Genomic DNA, 16,032 nt, shown 5'->3' with positions numbered 1-16,032 from the left:
GGACAGCAAAGGCAGCCGAGGGCCAAAGCAAGCCGCCGGTAACTCTGCTTCTGCAGAGGCCCACAGCGGCCGCACGGGGCAGGGGCCCGGTGCCGCCCCCCGCCAGGCCCCGCCGGGCCTCCTGAGCCCGCGGGGGCGGACCCGCACCCACCCGCCGCCCGCCCGAGGCGGCGCGCGGCGAGCGCCCTGTCCGCGAGCCATCGAATCGAGACCCGGCGCGGCGATTGGCGGCGCGCGGGCGGCACCGCCCCTCCCCTCACATGATCGATGGCGAGGTTTTTATCGCGCCCGCTCGCCTCGCCCGCTCGCCACTCGCTGACCCTCGGTGCCCCTGCCCTTGCCGCCGGGAGCATGGAGCCGCGCTGCTGCTGCTGCTCCTCCTCCCCCCCCCGTCTCCTCTTCCTGCTGCTGCTGCTGCTCGGTACCTCCGGTGAGCGGGGCGGCGGCCGTCCCCGGGCTCGCGGGTGGGCGGCGGGCCTGCGGGCCTGTGGCGGGGGGGGGGCGATGACGAGGGGGGACAGGTGTCCCCGCGGGCGCGTGCCGCCACCCCACCCCCCACACACACACACCCTGCCCCGTCGCGCACGTGACGCGGCGTCGGGCAACTGTCGGGGGCGCCGCGGGTTGCAGCGTCCTCGCAGGCCCGGGGCCGCCTCAGCCCGGCGGCAGCTTCCCCGGGGCGGCCCCGCACTCGGTCCCGGAGCGGAGGCGGCGCCGGGCTGCCTCCCCGCCGCGCTGTCACCCGCGGAAGGGGAGCGGGGGCCGAGGCGCGTCGCGCTGGCCTAGCGGGACCCTGTTGCTGGTGCCGCCGCCGGGCTGTGCGCGGGCCAGCGGCGCGGCTCCGAGCGGCGCGGGGGGGCGCAAGTCCGGGCCGGCGGCCTTGCCAGGCCGGGGTGCAAGCCGGGCGGCTAACGCGCGTGTTCCACCTGAGGGCCTGTCGGCCAGCGCAGCCTGCCCGCTGCCGGCCCTCCAGAGCGGCGCTTCCAGGCCGCTGGTTACCTGCGCGCCTGGATCTTGTCAGCCCGCCTCGCCAGCGGCCAGCCCAGAGCTGAGGGGGGCAGCCGCCACAACTGACGCAAATCAAACCATGGGGGAGTGCCTCTCTTGAGGGTCACCGGGCTAAAAAGCCAACAACTGTAGAAAGCTCTCTAAAAATGTAAAGGGAATTCAACATCCACGTCTTCTGAGCCAGAAATCGTGGAAATGCAATGAAGGCACCCCTGTCTCATCCCTTAGAGGTCAACTTGAGTCATGCCACTGATGAAGCAGATAAGATGATAGGAGGACCCTGGTCTACAAGCAGTACATAGTTTAAGTGCTGTGTTCATGCACTTCTGTTTACTCAGTTTGTCACCAGAAAGCTAATGCTCGTAGTATTAGTCTTTGTCAGGTAAATAGACTATAAAACATTCTCTCAATTTTTATCTGGCTTTGATAACTTCATGGTGTATTTCCTAGTTTTAATACTTTTTAGAAATCTGGCTACTCTTTCAGTGTCTGGCAAATTGAATCCAGTCCTGAAATAACTTACTGCTTTGGAATGAGCTGTCCTCTGAAGTGGTTCTAGAAAGTGAAGTAAAAGCAATGTCTTAGTAGGTAATAATCATCTCTTATAGGTTTTTTCCAGTCCTATGCAGTGGAAGTAGATGTAAAGGATGCCTCTAATGCTACATGCCTGTATGCAAAATGGATGATGAGATTCTTGATAAAATATGAAACAAACAGTAGTGATTATGTAAGTATTTGGAGGTAAATTTTGTTGAGAACTGTATTTTGTCCTGGGTAAAAGTTTAAGTACACACTTTTACCTAGGGTGTTTGGTTTTTTACTTTTTTTTTACTAAGTCAGTTGTTAAGAGTATTCCTAAATACTCATTTTAAAGGAAAGCATAAGTTCTCAATTAATAATACAAATAACTGAAAGTGCCCTATTGCACTTACTTAAATGGCATACTGGTCAAACTTTGTGGGTTTTGTGTGTCAGTGTAGTAATGTTCTTAGCCCAAATAGTAAATGTAAATTGCAGCTCAGCATGGTCAAGACTTACAGCCAAGTTAGATTTGTACTTTTGTACTTGAATCTGATACGGCTCCGTTCTAAGTCAGATGTCAGGGAGCCTTTTTCATGATTTTGTAGAATAACCTAAAATAATCTTGCTAATCTTGTGCAAGGTTCCATCTAACCTTGTCTATAACGTTGTCTATAGACCTAAGCACGTCTATAACGTTGTCATGGGGAAGAACTGCTATCTGTGAAAACATTTAAAATTACCCTTTTCTTCTAGAAAAACACAACTTTGAATTTGTCATCCAGCGTGACACACAATGGCAGTGTCTGTGGCAATGACACACAAGCTGCACTTCTGGCAGTACAGTTTGGAGAAGGTCACTCTTGGAGCATTAACTTTACAAAAACCAACGAAACTTACCAGGGGGACTTCATCACATTTACCTACAACACCAATGATACTGCTGTATTTCCTGATGCTAAAAGAAAAGGTAACGTTCAGTGCAGAATCCTACTTACAAAGCAGTCTCGGCTACAAGTGTCAGATCTCGTGTACCTGACCGTGGTTGGCTTTTTCGAAGTTAGAAGGACTGATAATGTATCTAATAGCTGCTGTGCCATATACTGCCTAACTATAGTTCATTATACCTGCCTACTGGATAAGAATACAGACTAGTTAGCTTCACTGAATGTATAATTCATTAAGTGGAACAGAAGGGGAAGGTTCAAACAAGGCTGTTTGAACAGCCTTGATCAGTGAGGTGCTGCTAGTAGACAACAGGCGTATGGAAGATTCATTTTAGTGCGCACTACTTGACCTTCCACCTAGCAAAGCAATACAGTGTTAGGCTTTCCGTGCACTAATACCTACTAATAATAGGATTTTTTTTTTCCTTAAATAAAAACTTAAGTAAAAGGGTTCACCTTTCTAATGGCTTGTCTAGTTCTGGAAGCTTGGTTACTTCTCCGCATTACTTAGCGCTTCAGGTCAGGACACATAAGTAAAACGTTCAGGAGAGGTTAGGTTTGTTAAATTTAATTAATTATCTCTTACTCTTTGTCTAATGGAATTATATAAAACATAACACTACCTATAAATGTTCTTGTAGTTCATAAGGCATTAAGATATTTGTGCTTATTTGTAGGACCAATTACTATTGTTGTAAAGGATACTATGCGTCCGGTTCAACTGAACAACGTCTTCGTGTGTCATAATACTGACTTTTTTGAAGCAGAAAATGTAACGCAGATTTTCTGGAATGTTACTGTGCAGGCTTTTGTCCAGAATGGCACAATCGGTAAAAAAGGTGAGCGCTTCAATTTGTGAATGAGCTTTTTTGTATTGCATCTTAGTGCGGGGAGCAAAGTCCCATAGTAAAAAAATCCACCAGTTCTAAGATGTGCTGTGTTGAATAATATTCACGTAAATATCCTTTAGTATGTCTTTCCTTGTTCCTGGACAAATAGATTAGTAGAACAGATTTAGTAGTATATAGTAATGTAGATTGTTCCCATGCCAAGGTGGTAGTCTAATAATGTGTATATTCCAGTAATTGGGGTATTAAAAATAAGCACTTCAGAACTACTGTTGCTGACTAGATCACTTGCTCTTCAAGGTTTTTAACTAACTGACTTCCATTTTCAGTGGTGGCCTCTGCTTTTTCATTTAAATAGTCCAGAGCCTGTTGTCTCATCTCATAAGCTCAACTACTCAAAAGAGATGAGCGCATCATCCTGCTACATATAGCTTAATAGGGTTGCTTACTTTGTCTACAGCAAATATATATCACACTTTTATAACCGCTTAGTTATCTTTGTCTGTATGTTTCACTTCCGTGTGTCGGAGGTAAGTAGTACTGCATAGATTTAAAACTGTGGGCATTACAGAATTTCTGAGAATAAATGGCAGCTGTAAATTGTTTGGAATACTGTGCCATAGTGCTGAGTTTGAGACTTCTGACTCGGTGATTAGCAGACTGCCAGTGAGCCTAGATTTCAACAGAGAAATTGGTATCTGTGTTGAACTGACCTCTGTGTCATAAGAATTTAATAAAATTTCAGCACTGAAATGGTGGTTAATTTCTTTTCAGAGTCTAGATGTCGTGCTGATACACCTACTTCTGCACCTACTGTTCCACCTACTATTGCCAATGTAACTACTGCATCTACCACCACTTTATCACCTGCTCCAACCGCTGCTCCCAAACCTGTGGAGAATCCAGACACAGGAAACTATTCTCTTAAAAGTGGAAATAAAACTTGTCTTCTGGCTACTGTGGGGCTGCAGCTGAATGTTTCCCAAGACAAGGTGCTTCTCTTCTATTTTAGAAGAGTAGAAAGGTTGCTGTAGTTATTTGGTATGAAATGTGAGTGCAGGGTATTTGCTTTGTACACTGTTGGCTGTCCAGAACAGCTTCTAAGTGTTGTACATAGCATCTCTCTGACATCAGAATAGTTTTGTGGTGTAATATCTAGCTTGAAAACCTTATGCAGATTCAGTGTAACTCGTTACTGGGAGTACCTCTAACATTATTAAAAGCCTAGAACTTTCTTAGCTTTTAAGGCTGTTGGTCCCTGCAGATACTGTCTTTCCCCACAGAGGGAGCCAAAGCTAACCTGTTGTATTAGGTCAACAAAATAAGACTTCACTGGGCAATTTGTTTGCTTCAGTATTACCAGCATGTAAACTTAACTCTAGTAGCCTTGGTTCCATAGTAGCCAGGCTCGATCTTCCTGCTGTCATCTTCATGACAAGCTCTTCTAGCCTAAGACTGCTACTGACTGAAACAATGTATTCCTAACGGCAGCTGAATGACTTTGACATGGTCTGTCTGTATTTCAGCCTCTTCTGATCAACATCAATCCAAAGACAACTAGCGCAGATGGTGCATGTGGTAACACAACAGCTACTCTGAAATTGAATGATGGAAATAGCACATTGATTGGTTTCACATTTGTTGTTGTAAGTAACTTCTTTTATTTTAAACTAGGTTTCCACTTCAACAGCATTGCATGATGATCACTCATAGTAAAATCCTTCTGTCACTTGCTGGTGGTAGGCTGTTCCCATATAGGAAGTGGAACTGGCTAGCTGACTGCCTCAAGACAAATGGAGAATTGAGTTAAAGTTGTAGAAAATGTAAGACTGTGGTAAATGTGCTAGCCTTTGTAAAGCATGTGTTCTTAAAGTTAAAAATGCAGAATTGCACACTGACAGTTGGTTCTTGCTTCTTAAACAGAAAAATGCAAGTGCAAGCGTACAAAAATTTTATCTGAAAGAGGTGAATGTTACACTGCTCAACCGTCTGAATGGTTCTGGTAAGAAATAGTATCTGCCTTAAAGCAAGTGTAAGCTTTTATTCAATGTCTGTATTTATCAAATACTTCTGACTTCTATTTCAATGCTGTTCATGCTTACTGTTACTTCCTACTTTAAGTCTTTAAGTTGGTAGGAACAAAAGTAATAAGCAGAAATGGCTACAAGAGTTACTTTAAACAGCAGTGTGGGATCATTCTCTGTTCCTGAAACTTCTGCTAATGGGGTCTCTTACTTTGCGATAAACATACATAAATTAAGAGGGCTTCTTTATAATTGTTTTCAGTAACATAATTTTTTGAGGTGTGACATATGGTTGTACAGTTTGTTTTTCCTAAACCAGCTGTTGTCGTCTTTGATTGAAGATGCTGCTATGTCTTCCAACGACTTGTACTTAACTCTCACTGGGAAAAGAGACCAGTCCTTCAAAAACTAAAGCATACTTTTTTCCAAATCAAAAGTATGTTTTGGGTGGGTTTTTTAAGTTGCTTGTCACAGCTGCTGCGGTTAAAAGGGCGCTAAAGCTAAAATGCTTGCAACTCTGCAATGTTGGGATGAGCGGAGGTACAAGGAAAGCCTAATGTCATGTCTGTATGGAGGGTAGGTTACTACTAAGTACTGTAATAACTTCAGTGCCTGACTTCTTTTTGGTTAAGCAGATCAATCACACTTCAGACTACCTTGTTTTTCAGAGTAGTCAGTGTTGAAAAGTTGGCCCCTCTAGATTCAGCTCCTTAGTCTTATGATTGTATTGGCAACTCTCTTGCATTTAAAGTGGGCATGCAAATTTCCTTTTTTTTTTTTCTCCCCCTTTGTTTAGTCATTTCAAATGCAGATAACAACAATTTCAGCAAGTGGGATGCTTTCCTTGGTAGTTCTTATATGTGCCGAAAAGAGCAAACTCTTGAGATTAATGAATATCTTCAAATACATACTTTTAATCTATGGATTCAGCCATTCCTTGTGAAGGCAAATAAGTTCTCTACAGGTAAGAGTTCTTTTTTTGTTAATTCTTGCAATGGTTGCGAAATTCTTACTTGCTAAAAAGCACCAGCATTGGGCACAAGCACTTTATTTTTGAAGCTCTTGTTCCATTGTTTGTTTTTTGTTTTGGGTGTTTTTTTTACACATGGAATGAAGAGAAGTTCTGAGACTGACATACAAGTTCAAGGAAAGTTTTGTTCTCACTTAAATGTCTGCTAGGTATGTTGGTTCTTCATAAAACTTGAAGGCGCTAGAGACACTGAAGAGGGACTTAAGCATTGCCTTGCGGAATAGGTTAGAAGTTATCTGATATCATCTTGACATACAGCTTTTTGTAGTTTGAATATATAAGAAAATGGAACAAAACTTTAGCAGAAGTGGACTTTGGTAATACTGTTAGGTGTTTCGTTTCTTTTTATCTGTCAGTCTAAGGAATAGGAGTATTGGGGGGGAAAAAATGAACTGACAGAGCTTCTTTCAGAAACAGTCTTGAATATCCAGAACTAAAGAAAGGTTTTAAAATGTCTGTTTGCTGCATTATCCTGATCTTGTCTGGGGAAAACTGGAATGGCTTAAATGACCTCTTTATTAATCTTTAGTGTAACCTGGTCTTTGTACTTAATGATAATACTTGCAGCAGAGTCTTATTAAACTAGACTAATCTGTAGACAAATAGATTGGGTGCAGATTTTTGAACTTCTTTTTTTAGGTAGAGGTAAGTTAACTCCCCAAATGTATACCGGGTAAACAGTATTTATCATAACATGTTCTGAAGAGTTAGGGTCCCATTTCACTCTGTAGTTCAAGTTGCAGCTAGCTTCCTTCTTCTAATTATAGTTATTTAATCTCTGTAACGTGTCTCCACTCTGGATAGGCTCTCGATACCAAATCTAGGTCACCTTACTCTTAATGAGTAGAAGCACCAGACTTGCCTTAAGCATGAAATAGATAAGCCTGGTTCTGTCTTAAAAGTAGACAAATGGCTACTCCCTTGTCTAGTACAGATCTTGTGCACAAGAAGACTCATACACCGGGGCACTTCAGTTAGCTTACTATAGTTTATCAAATGTTCCAAGTGATTATAATGCTTAATGTATGCTAGATGTACCCATGAGACCTCTGCAGTTCTTTCTCTCTTAGTTCAAAGATGTAATAATATTGGATTTTTTTAACACCTTCATATTAAGGAAAACAGATTTTTATACCACACTTGGCAAGTATTCTGTCTTTATTTATTCCTTGTTGCAACCTTTTTCTCATCTACAGCCCAGGAGTGCTCGCTGGATGATGACAGCATTCTAATCCCAATTGTAGTTGGTGCTGCACTTGCTGGTTTGATTGCCATTATAGTGGTTGCTTACATAATTGGCAGAAGAAAAAGCTATGCTGGATATCAAACTTTGTGAATCTAAATGTGATTCCTGTTCTGATTTCACTCTAAACAAAGCAAGTGCAAGTTCTGAAGTCCAAAAAAGACCCAAAACTTAGGAGTAATTACTAGCCACAGCTAATTGGAGTTGAGAAACAAAGAGTGAATGTTTATCTCAGATGAAGCAGAACTACGTTTTTAGTTTTCCTGCTCTAAGAAGACGGCGTGGGTTTCATAGCTGTTTTGAAGATGTCGAATATTGGATGAATTGCTAGGCTAAGGATTTTATCTTGCAAAAACCCTAAAATGTTTAGGATTTACTTCTTTTTACAAATCATACCCTGAAACAAGAACACATTCTAAACTGGTGTGCATTGGGCAACTCCCAGAATAGCATAGAATTTGTACTTGCTTCTCTCCTCTGCGTTCCTTAGTTGTTGTCATAATCGTGGGTTAAGCTGGCAGCGTTAGTCACTATGTTGACTCGTATAGTATTTAACAAGGATTGTACGATGCCCAGTAACAACTTCGTTTTTCATATAATTGAACTTTAGGCTGGTGATTAAGTGATCTTTTGAAGTGGCAGCCATAACTTAGCTTTGTCAGAATTTGAGTAGTTTACTCCTGCCTTGGTGTAGTTTCAGGAATCATTCCTATACAAAATGGGTAGCCTATACTTGCCGAATGGTGGGTATATAGGAAGACTTCAGTGCTGTTTTCAAATGCTTTTAAAAAAAAAAATTACTGTTAGGCACTTATTATACCTTGGCAATCATCTAAAATACTCAACTGAGGCAGAGTTCGGCTAAATTAATGCAAGCTTTTTTGCTGGCATCAGTTTAAAGGGAATAACCTTTCTAAATATTCCGGAACTTTAAAGTGCACTTAACTTTATATCATACTCTGCATAGAACCGGTCTGTCTTGTTGCTTTGAATGACCATTGTGTAAAGATGCTTTCATTTAATGAGCCAGTATCTGTTGTTGCAGCTTGAGCTGTCTTTAAATCTTCATCTTGAATGGTTCTCTGCCAATCAAAATTCACATTATAACTGCCCGCCATTGGCATTCTGAATGTTTAATGTACTTTGATTGTTTTCTGTGTAGCATTTATTAATGTTAAGAATGCAAAAGCCAAACAAGTCTGAGATGGACCCACAGCACCTGTTTTTCCTTGCTGTATGGAAAGGATAACTAGCTTAAAAAAAATGCAGTGCAACTGGACTGTCCTTAAACTGCAGCTCTGTAGAGACTAACCCTTGCTGCACAACTTTTCTCTGGCCTCCTTTTGCTGTAATACATAGTTTTTACTGCATGGAAAAAAAAAAGTCTTTTAGATAAGTCTGGCTTTTTTGCATATGTCATAACATGAGCTGCCTAAACTAGTTATTTAATGAACATAACATTGTCTTCCCCTTTAGAATGAGTTTAGCCTGCATCAAAGCTGGTTTAGTGTTTTATTAGTGTTTTCTAGGGTTGTAGAGATGTCTGTGGCATGTTTGTATACAAATCATAAAACACACTTCTTTCAGTAATTTTTTTTTTTGTAAAAACAGTTTACTCTTGACACTAGCCAAGGAAATAAGTATGGGTGGATAATGCTTACTATAGCTTGTAGTCTACAGCTTGAATTTTGCATCAGTTACTGAAATTCATTTTAATGAAAGTGAGGAACTACTATAAGGTTAATCCTAAAACAGGCTTCAAGACTTTCCATTTTAATTGAAAAAAAAGTGGATCTAATGACTTTCATATTAATATATCCTCAAATGCAGAAGTTCATATATTTTTAGCAATTTTGTGACTGTTCAGTGGCACCAGTTATACATGCATTTCGGTTAAGGAGTAGTTACCACACGGTATTCATTTGACCATGCAAATTTTTGAACTGTGCACAGTTTCCAAGTGACAATATAGAAGACTAGTGCAAACTGCTCCCGAAATTCAACAATACTAGAAGTATCTTTGCAAAAACCTGTAACTTAATCTTCATTTGCAAGTATATCGGCTCAGAGATTAAAGTACTCCTAGACTGATGTGCAGATAACTGGTTCAAAAAACATCTAAGTTTCACCTGATCGCCTGTTGTTATAAAACCACTAGTTTTCCTGTATGTATTGCTCTGTAGGGAACTGTCAACCTGTTCAACATGTGCTCTAAATAATAAAGATTGTTCTATTTCTTAAGGAAACTTGTTCACATTTTTTAACTGATCTAAAAACAGACATCTTGTACTGTCTTTTTTTAAAATAAACTAAATGAGTAAGGTCAACTTCAATCAGTCTATATCTGGGATTCTGTTAAATAGCTGGTGAAAGCACTCCTCGAAGGGTTCTCCGTCTGTGTCTTAATGCTTTGTTTTGCAGCACATTCTGAAGTGTGCTTGGGTACAATCAGCTAGCAGAAGACAGCTTGGGAACTAATTGAGACATTGTATGTCTGGTTCATCATTAGAAATTTCCTTGTAAACTTTTTTGTCAATGGTAGCTCCATCCAGACAAGATGCTGTTATGATTGATTTTGCTAGCCATTTTAAATTGGTGTACTGCTATGAACAGTTCAGTTTCCTCTTGCAGTCGTCGTGGAAAATGAAATTGGTCTCTGCATTCTGCAAAAGTGGGAAAGCATTAGGGAGCCTTCTGGGAATTGGTTAGTAGCTTCATCCTCTTTGGTAGGAGCTGTGTTGATCCTGCCTGTGCTGCCAGTTCTTCTGGTAACAGTACTGCTATATACTTTTTTCTGCATCAAGAGAGACTAGTCTTCCCTGTACCATACCTCTTTCTGGCCTATCCTGTGAACTCTATGGTCATATGACAAGAGGAAAAAGTGCAATCTAATCCTATACCCTTTCTTCTTGATTCTAGCCTGTACTGCTTATATAATCATTCTTAAAGCTACACAAAGTCAAAATAATGTTAGCACCTTTCTGAAGCGTAAGCTGAAGTTGGCTGAAGCTTCTTTAATGTGAAGAAAAACACAAATATTTTAATAGGCTCTCGTTAAAGAGCTTAACAGTGGGGCTCCTAGGGATGTAAATCAGTCAAAGTGAATTTAAACTGCAGCGGGACTGCGGGCATCAAACTTCTGTCAAATGATCAGTACAAGTCAGTCTGCAAGAGTCTGTGACAAAACCTGGAACAAGCAGGAGTTACGCGGTCCTGTAGTAAGTGTGAAGACTTTTTTCCCCAAAGCATTACTATTTTTACTGTAATTCTGTCTCCAATATTGTTCTCTCCTGGAGACTTGCAGTGAGTATCTAGACACTGGAAGAGTAGACTTTGTGGTGTACAATAATGATAAATCTACAGTGATGTACAGATACATGGCTTTTCAAGAAAGTCTGTCATGGAATCATGAGTCAGTTACGATGTTTGGGAAGGGGAACTATTGCTATTTTGGGGGGGGGGGGGGGAGGTCAGGGTTTTGTGGATGACTGATATCCTTTTGGGGAAAGGCATAACTTTTAAATAATTAGAGGGAGATTATAACGTTAAATACTTCTACTTAAATGCATTTTTTTTTTCAGACTTGCCCCTTTTTCTATTTAGCTGAAGACTGCAGCCCAGGGGTGGACAACTTCATTGTAGCCATAGCAGTAGGAGCCACTTTGGGAGGATTAGTTGTCCTAGTACTTACTGACTGACTTTGTTGATTACAAGAAATGCTGTAATGCTGGATAGGAGTATCTTTTAAATGGGAAAATTTAACTTTATTTAAAAAAAAAAAAAAAATCTGAATTCAAAAGACAGCTTGCTTGCTGAGTCAGGCAAACAGTTTGTTAAAAACAAACCTGGTTAAGAAATGCAGAATGTATTGTTGTGGTTTATGTTTGAACCTAACAACTTAGAATATGTTCTGGTTCATAATTGATGAATTAACTTAAGTTCTTCCAAAAGACTACACTTTTAATTTCAGAATATTAAAGATATGCAGTGGCATTACATGAATAAAAATAGTTTTGTTCTGGTCTGTGGATACAGCTTGTTGTGGTGTACAGTTACCAGGTTCTGCATGTGAAGACACTTCTCTGAAGCTTCTAACCATTGTACAGTAACAATACATGGATAGATGTGTGCCAACAAGAGTGGCAAACTGGAGAGAGGTAAAGGATGGAATGTTCCCGGTATGAAGCTTTAAACCCCTTTTTATCCTGGGAATTCCTTGTAACAGTGCCATAGTGTGATGCGTATTGCAGTGATCTCCTTCCTTTAAAGAAGAGAGAAAGGGAATTTGTCGCTGCCTGCTGGGCGCCTTTCATCCTTAGCAAATTCATTCATGTTTAGTATTAATGCCACATTATCCAGCATGTAGTAGTTAAATTGTGTACGTTGATCTTCAGTGAACAAAGATGACTGAACATCAAATGCAGTTCTCTTAAATTAAGATGCTTAAATACTTTCTCAGTAGTCAGAATATTTTGAAATAGCTCACTGTATAAGGTACATATTTCCTTTCCTCTTTTTTTTTCCCCCCCTTCCAAGTGTTGCTCTGCTTGGCAGTAGGTGCCTTCAGATTGTCAGAATTTAGTATTTTCAGGTGCTGAACCTCCATGTGTTGTTTTCTTTCTTCTTAGCCGAAGGCTTTGTATAGCCTTCCGTGAAGGGGGAGTGGCAAGCGTGTACTGGACTGCAGTGAGCTAAATCAAGACTAAATTTCCCCTAACTAAGGCTGATTCAGTTAGAGGCTCAAATGGTTTAAACATTCACTTACAACACTAGCTAGCTTTTGATAAAGCATTGAATGTGTGCATGACACTAATATAAACACAAGCAAAAATTCTGTAAGGAGCTCTGCTTTATTAAAAGCATGTAGGTCAAGCACCCTACAGCGTTGAAGCAGTACACGGACACTGAGTGGTATCTTACTAAACATCTCATCTTGGCACCACGCAGGTGGAGCTCTGCTTTCTTTACAAGCAGGGGAAGAATGCCAAGCCCTGCCTCCATGTCTAAGGTGTACCACTGGGTTTGAAATCAGTTCCCAGTGGTGTTTGTTAATCCTTGCATGAGTGTTTGTGTCAGCAAGGAGTTCATTGCATATTTTACAACCTGTATTTTAAAAACCACTGTAGCATTACAGCTGTCTTCCCCCCCCTTCCCCCCTCCTATGTCGATTTTGGTAAGGTCTGCATAGTTCTCAGCTGAAACTGATAACCCTTTTCTTGTATTTGGATTGAAAATAAAGTTGCCCACCCAAAGAGAGAGTCTTTCAGTGTTTTCTATTCAGTGCTTTCAGCGTATGTATCTTGGCTGTCTCTTGTAGTTTTCAGTAAGTTTCTACTTTGTTACTTGGTTTGCTGTCTGTTGTTTCTCGTCATGTCTAGAACCTAGAAAAGTGCTGCTGACTTGAGGGTTTGGAGAGTCACTTGGACAAGACACTAATACACCAGTCCGTCTTTTTTTGTTGCTATATTGCTGTTAACTCTGAGGTGTGATCAGCTAATTCATGCTCAGACTGCTGTTTTGTCCTCACGTTTCTAATCTATCCGAGTGGACTGCTCGCTAGAGGAAGATGAAATTAAATGTACAAATCGGAAGAAGTGTATTACCAGTACAAGTGATGTGTGTAGTATATATGTTTAAGGAAATCAATCTTTCTATCAATTCTTTATTCAATACTGATCTTCCTTTAGATGTATTATTGTATCTAATACAGTATAAGTTCTCAAAAAAGTCTGTTTGCTCCTTGCTTTATTTGGTTTCTAATGCTTGATTTCCTTTACTAATTTATTCTCCCTTGCTTTTTTTGTTCCTTCTGCAGCTGAAGAATGCTTTGCTGATTCTGACCTGAACTTTCTTATTCCCATCGCAGTGGGCATGGTACTTGGCTTCCTTATCATTCTTGTCTTTGTATCTTATATCATTGGAAGAAGAAAAAGTCGTACTGGCTATCAGTCTGTATGATCTCTTAATTCCGTCTCTGTTGCCACCTTCCCTGCTCTTCTTTTCCCAGACTCCCTTATCTGCCCCTTTAAAAAGAAGAAAAACAAATGAATTCATAGTTTCTTTATTTAAAATAATAATAATAATTAAAAAAAAAAACCTACTTCATGACAGAATAACATGCCATGAGTCTGAAGATGAGGTGCAGAATTACTTGAAGCTACTGTATGATTTTGGAGAAAGTAAGTGTTCTGAGGACCGTAGAATTGAGTAGGGTTGATGTGTGTCCACGTGAGAAATGCGATTATTTTGAGTAAAGAAGGCATCTACAAAACTTTTTCTGTTGTTTAATCTTTTCATACCAGAGAATTTCTAGTTGCGTACAGCTTATCTCGGATAATGCTAAAGCTAAAACCGTAATTAAAGGTGTGAGTGCTATGTTGACAGGGACTGTACATGCTATGGGAAAATGCATACCAAGCTCTTAACAGACTTCTGTTGGGACCTTGGCGCGTGGCTGTTGTCTTTTGTCATTAGCAGCTTGATCTTGTGAATCAGTCTGAGTTTCCTATTCCTTCTGAATGTAAAGGTAGTACCTGATCTCGCTAATAAACTAACATGAGAAGAAGACCTGATTCTTCTAGTAAATTAACTTGTTTAACATCGGTATGGAGAAGTTGACTGCTAATGTATGTTAAATAGCTTTGCACTAGCATGGTGTCTCTAATGTCTTTATTCATTCAGATAAGGCTCAGTCCTGGAGAACTTTCACTACTCAGAAAAGCCACCAGTCTGCTAAAGGAAATGTGCCCTGCGCTATTTTGTTTGACTCTGTTTTCCCTTTTGTTCTGAGCTCAATTGTGAAATGAGGGCAGGAGGCTGGAATTTCACTGGCTGCAGTTTGTCTGAGCTTTGATTCTGTGCACATAAAAGAAACTACACAGCGTTTCAGCGCTGGTCCGCGTGAGGCTCAAGAATATTGTGAGAGCTCTCAAAGACTGACTAAGAACACAGATTGTTCAGAGATTCCTGCGGTTCCTTTGGGCAGCTTTCATGGCTTAACGGGATCACTGAAAAGCTGTGATCTAGGAATGCAAGTGAAGATATAAAACCAGTCTGTTTTGATAGGATTAATCTGCTTTTAACCTTCTAATTATTGCGCTCTCAAACAACAGTTGAATAGTGTAAGAGCACAAAATTTCTAGTATGAGGAATGCTGATCACAAAGCAGAAATTAATATATATATATAGTGAAGAAAGTGACTTCCAAAGGAATAAGAGCATTTGACTTGTTTGAAGATGCTTTCTTTGTTATTAATGCCATACCTTTTGCAATTCTATGTTCCGTGTCTAAACTATACCAAAATAGAAGCTAGTCGTTTGTGGTTGCGTTCTGCTTCATTCCCATCAGGTTCATGTTGGCAGGATGAAAGAAGCCTCTTGCTCTTTCAGCCTCTTTGGACCATCCTGGTAGAAGCCTTTTGCAGCTAGTGAACCCTGATTTCCAGCTGTGGGACAGCTCAAGAGCTGCCAGGTCTGCAGAGAGCTACTGATGGCACACAAAGTTTCTGTCCTCTGCAGCAAGTGTTTACTAAAGCGACTTTAATCTCTTCGTGCATTGAGCCTGTATCTATGTTGTAGGGAAAGCACCTTCAGTAATTCACACGCGCAAAGGAGACAGTCAACACTGATGTTTAAGTAACTCACAATAGCTGTACGTTCAGGGAAGGGAGATTTCTAAAGAGTTAGTTCTGATGTTTGAGAAATACCTGTATGTTCAGTTATCCTTGTCCTCACTGTGACCAAAGCTAAGCTTTACCTGAGTATGACAAAATGATTTTTGTATTGCAAATAGGCTCTTGAACCAAGTTGTCTTTTTTTAGGAGTGTAATTTAACGCTGCTGAGTTGGACTGTGTGCTTTGGTTTTGGTTGTCTTTGGTCTTTTGTGTTGTACCTTTGCTCTCACAATACTTGATTTCCCTGCCAGAGTGGTAAATGGTGAATTATTTTGAGACTGGCAATTTCTGAGTAACACCTGCTTGTCAGTGTGTTGCTTCTCTGCTGCCAGCAGATGGATTCCATCTATGGTTTCATGCTCAGGTTGCAGATCAAAGTATTTTGCATCACTTTTGCTAGGTTATTTTAGTAAAATGTGGCAATTTCCTAGATGCACATATATATATTTTATACATACATATAAAGTATTATTTTGGGCTTCAATAGAAGTCAAAAATTGAGCCAGCACTTTAAGGTGGTTGTAGCATGAAAAGTGGTGTGTACAATTCTCCAAATCTTGAAATGACTGTACAAATATGCTGAAAGCAGAATATGTGTATGGAAAATAAAGTTAACTATGGTGTTTATAAAGCTTTGTTTTAGTGTAAGTAGACATGCATGCCACTTCTGAGAGCTTTTCCAATGGGATTGTCAACGTGCCTGGATCTGGATGTTGGTGGGGAAGCAGAAACTTTGGCT

General features: G+C 40.7%; 1 protein-coding gene across 2 annotated transcripts; it reads left to right on the top strand.

Annotated features, from left to right (window-relative positions):
* The first annotated feature begins 250 nt into the window (after positions 1 to 250).
* On the top strand, positions 251 to 15,924 carry LAMP2 (lysosomal associated membrane protein 2). Of its 2 annotated transcripts, none has more exons than XM_076347306.1 (9): positions 251 to 430; positions 1,617 to 1,735; positions 2,284 to 2,497; positions 3,152 to 3,313; positions 4,097 to 4,314; positions 4,849 to 4,968; positions 5,246 to 5,324; positions 6,143 to 6,310; positions 13,435 to 15,924. In XM_076347306.1, exons 1-9 carry the CDS (start codon positions 268 to 270, stop codon positions 13,575 to 13,577), a joined length of 1,386 nt encoding a protein of 461 aa, XP_076203421.1. In that variant the 5' UTR covers positions 251 to 267; the 3' UTR covers positions 13,578 to 15,924. The 2 variants fall into 2 exon arrangements, with proteins under 2 accessions (XP_076203421.1, XP_076203422.1); XM_076347307.1 differs by lacking the exon at positions 13,435 to 15,924 and adding an exon at positions 7,573 to 9,865 and having other exon boundaries at positions 252 to 430.
* The last annotated feature ends 108 nt before the right edge of the window (positions 15,925 to 16,032 follow it).

Source organism: Aptenodytes patagonicus, chromosome 9 (assembly GCF_965638725.1).
Source record: "Aptenodytes patagonicus chromosome 9, bAptPat1.pri.cur, whole genome shotgun sequence".
Taxonomy (NCBI): Eukaryota; Metazoa; Chordata; class Aves; order Sphenisciformes; family Spheniscidae; genus Aptenodytes; species Aptenodytes patagonicus.
Note: the sequence above shows the minus strand (reverse complement) of the source record. Positions and strands in the feature narration are given on the sequence as shown.

Bases quoted from the DNA above. Each gene is read 5' to 3' on its own strand.
- LAMP2 (XM_076347306.1), top strand. From the start codon at position 268: ATGGCGAGGTTTTTATCGCGCCCGCTCGCCTCGCCCGCTCGCCACTCG. The intron at 1,736-2,283 runs GTAAGTATTTGG...CTTTTCTTCTAG, and splicing joins AAACAAACAGTAGTGATTAT to AAAAACACAACTTTGAATTT. The intron at 5,325-6,142 runs GTAAGAAATAGT...CCCTTTGTTTAG, and splicing joins CAACCGTCTGAATGGTTCTG to TCATTTCAAATGCAGATAAC.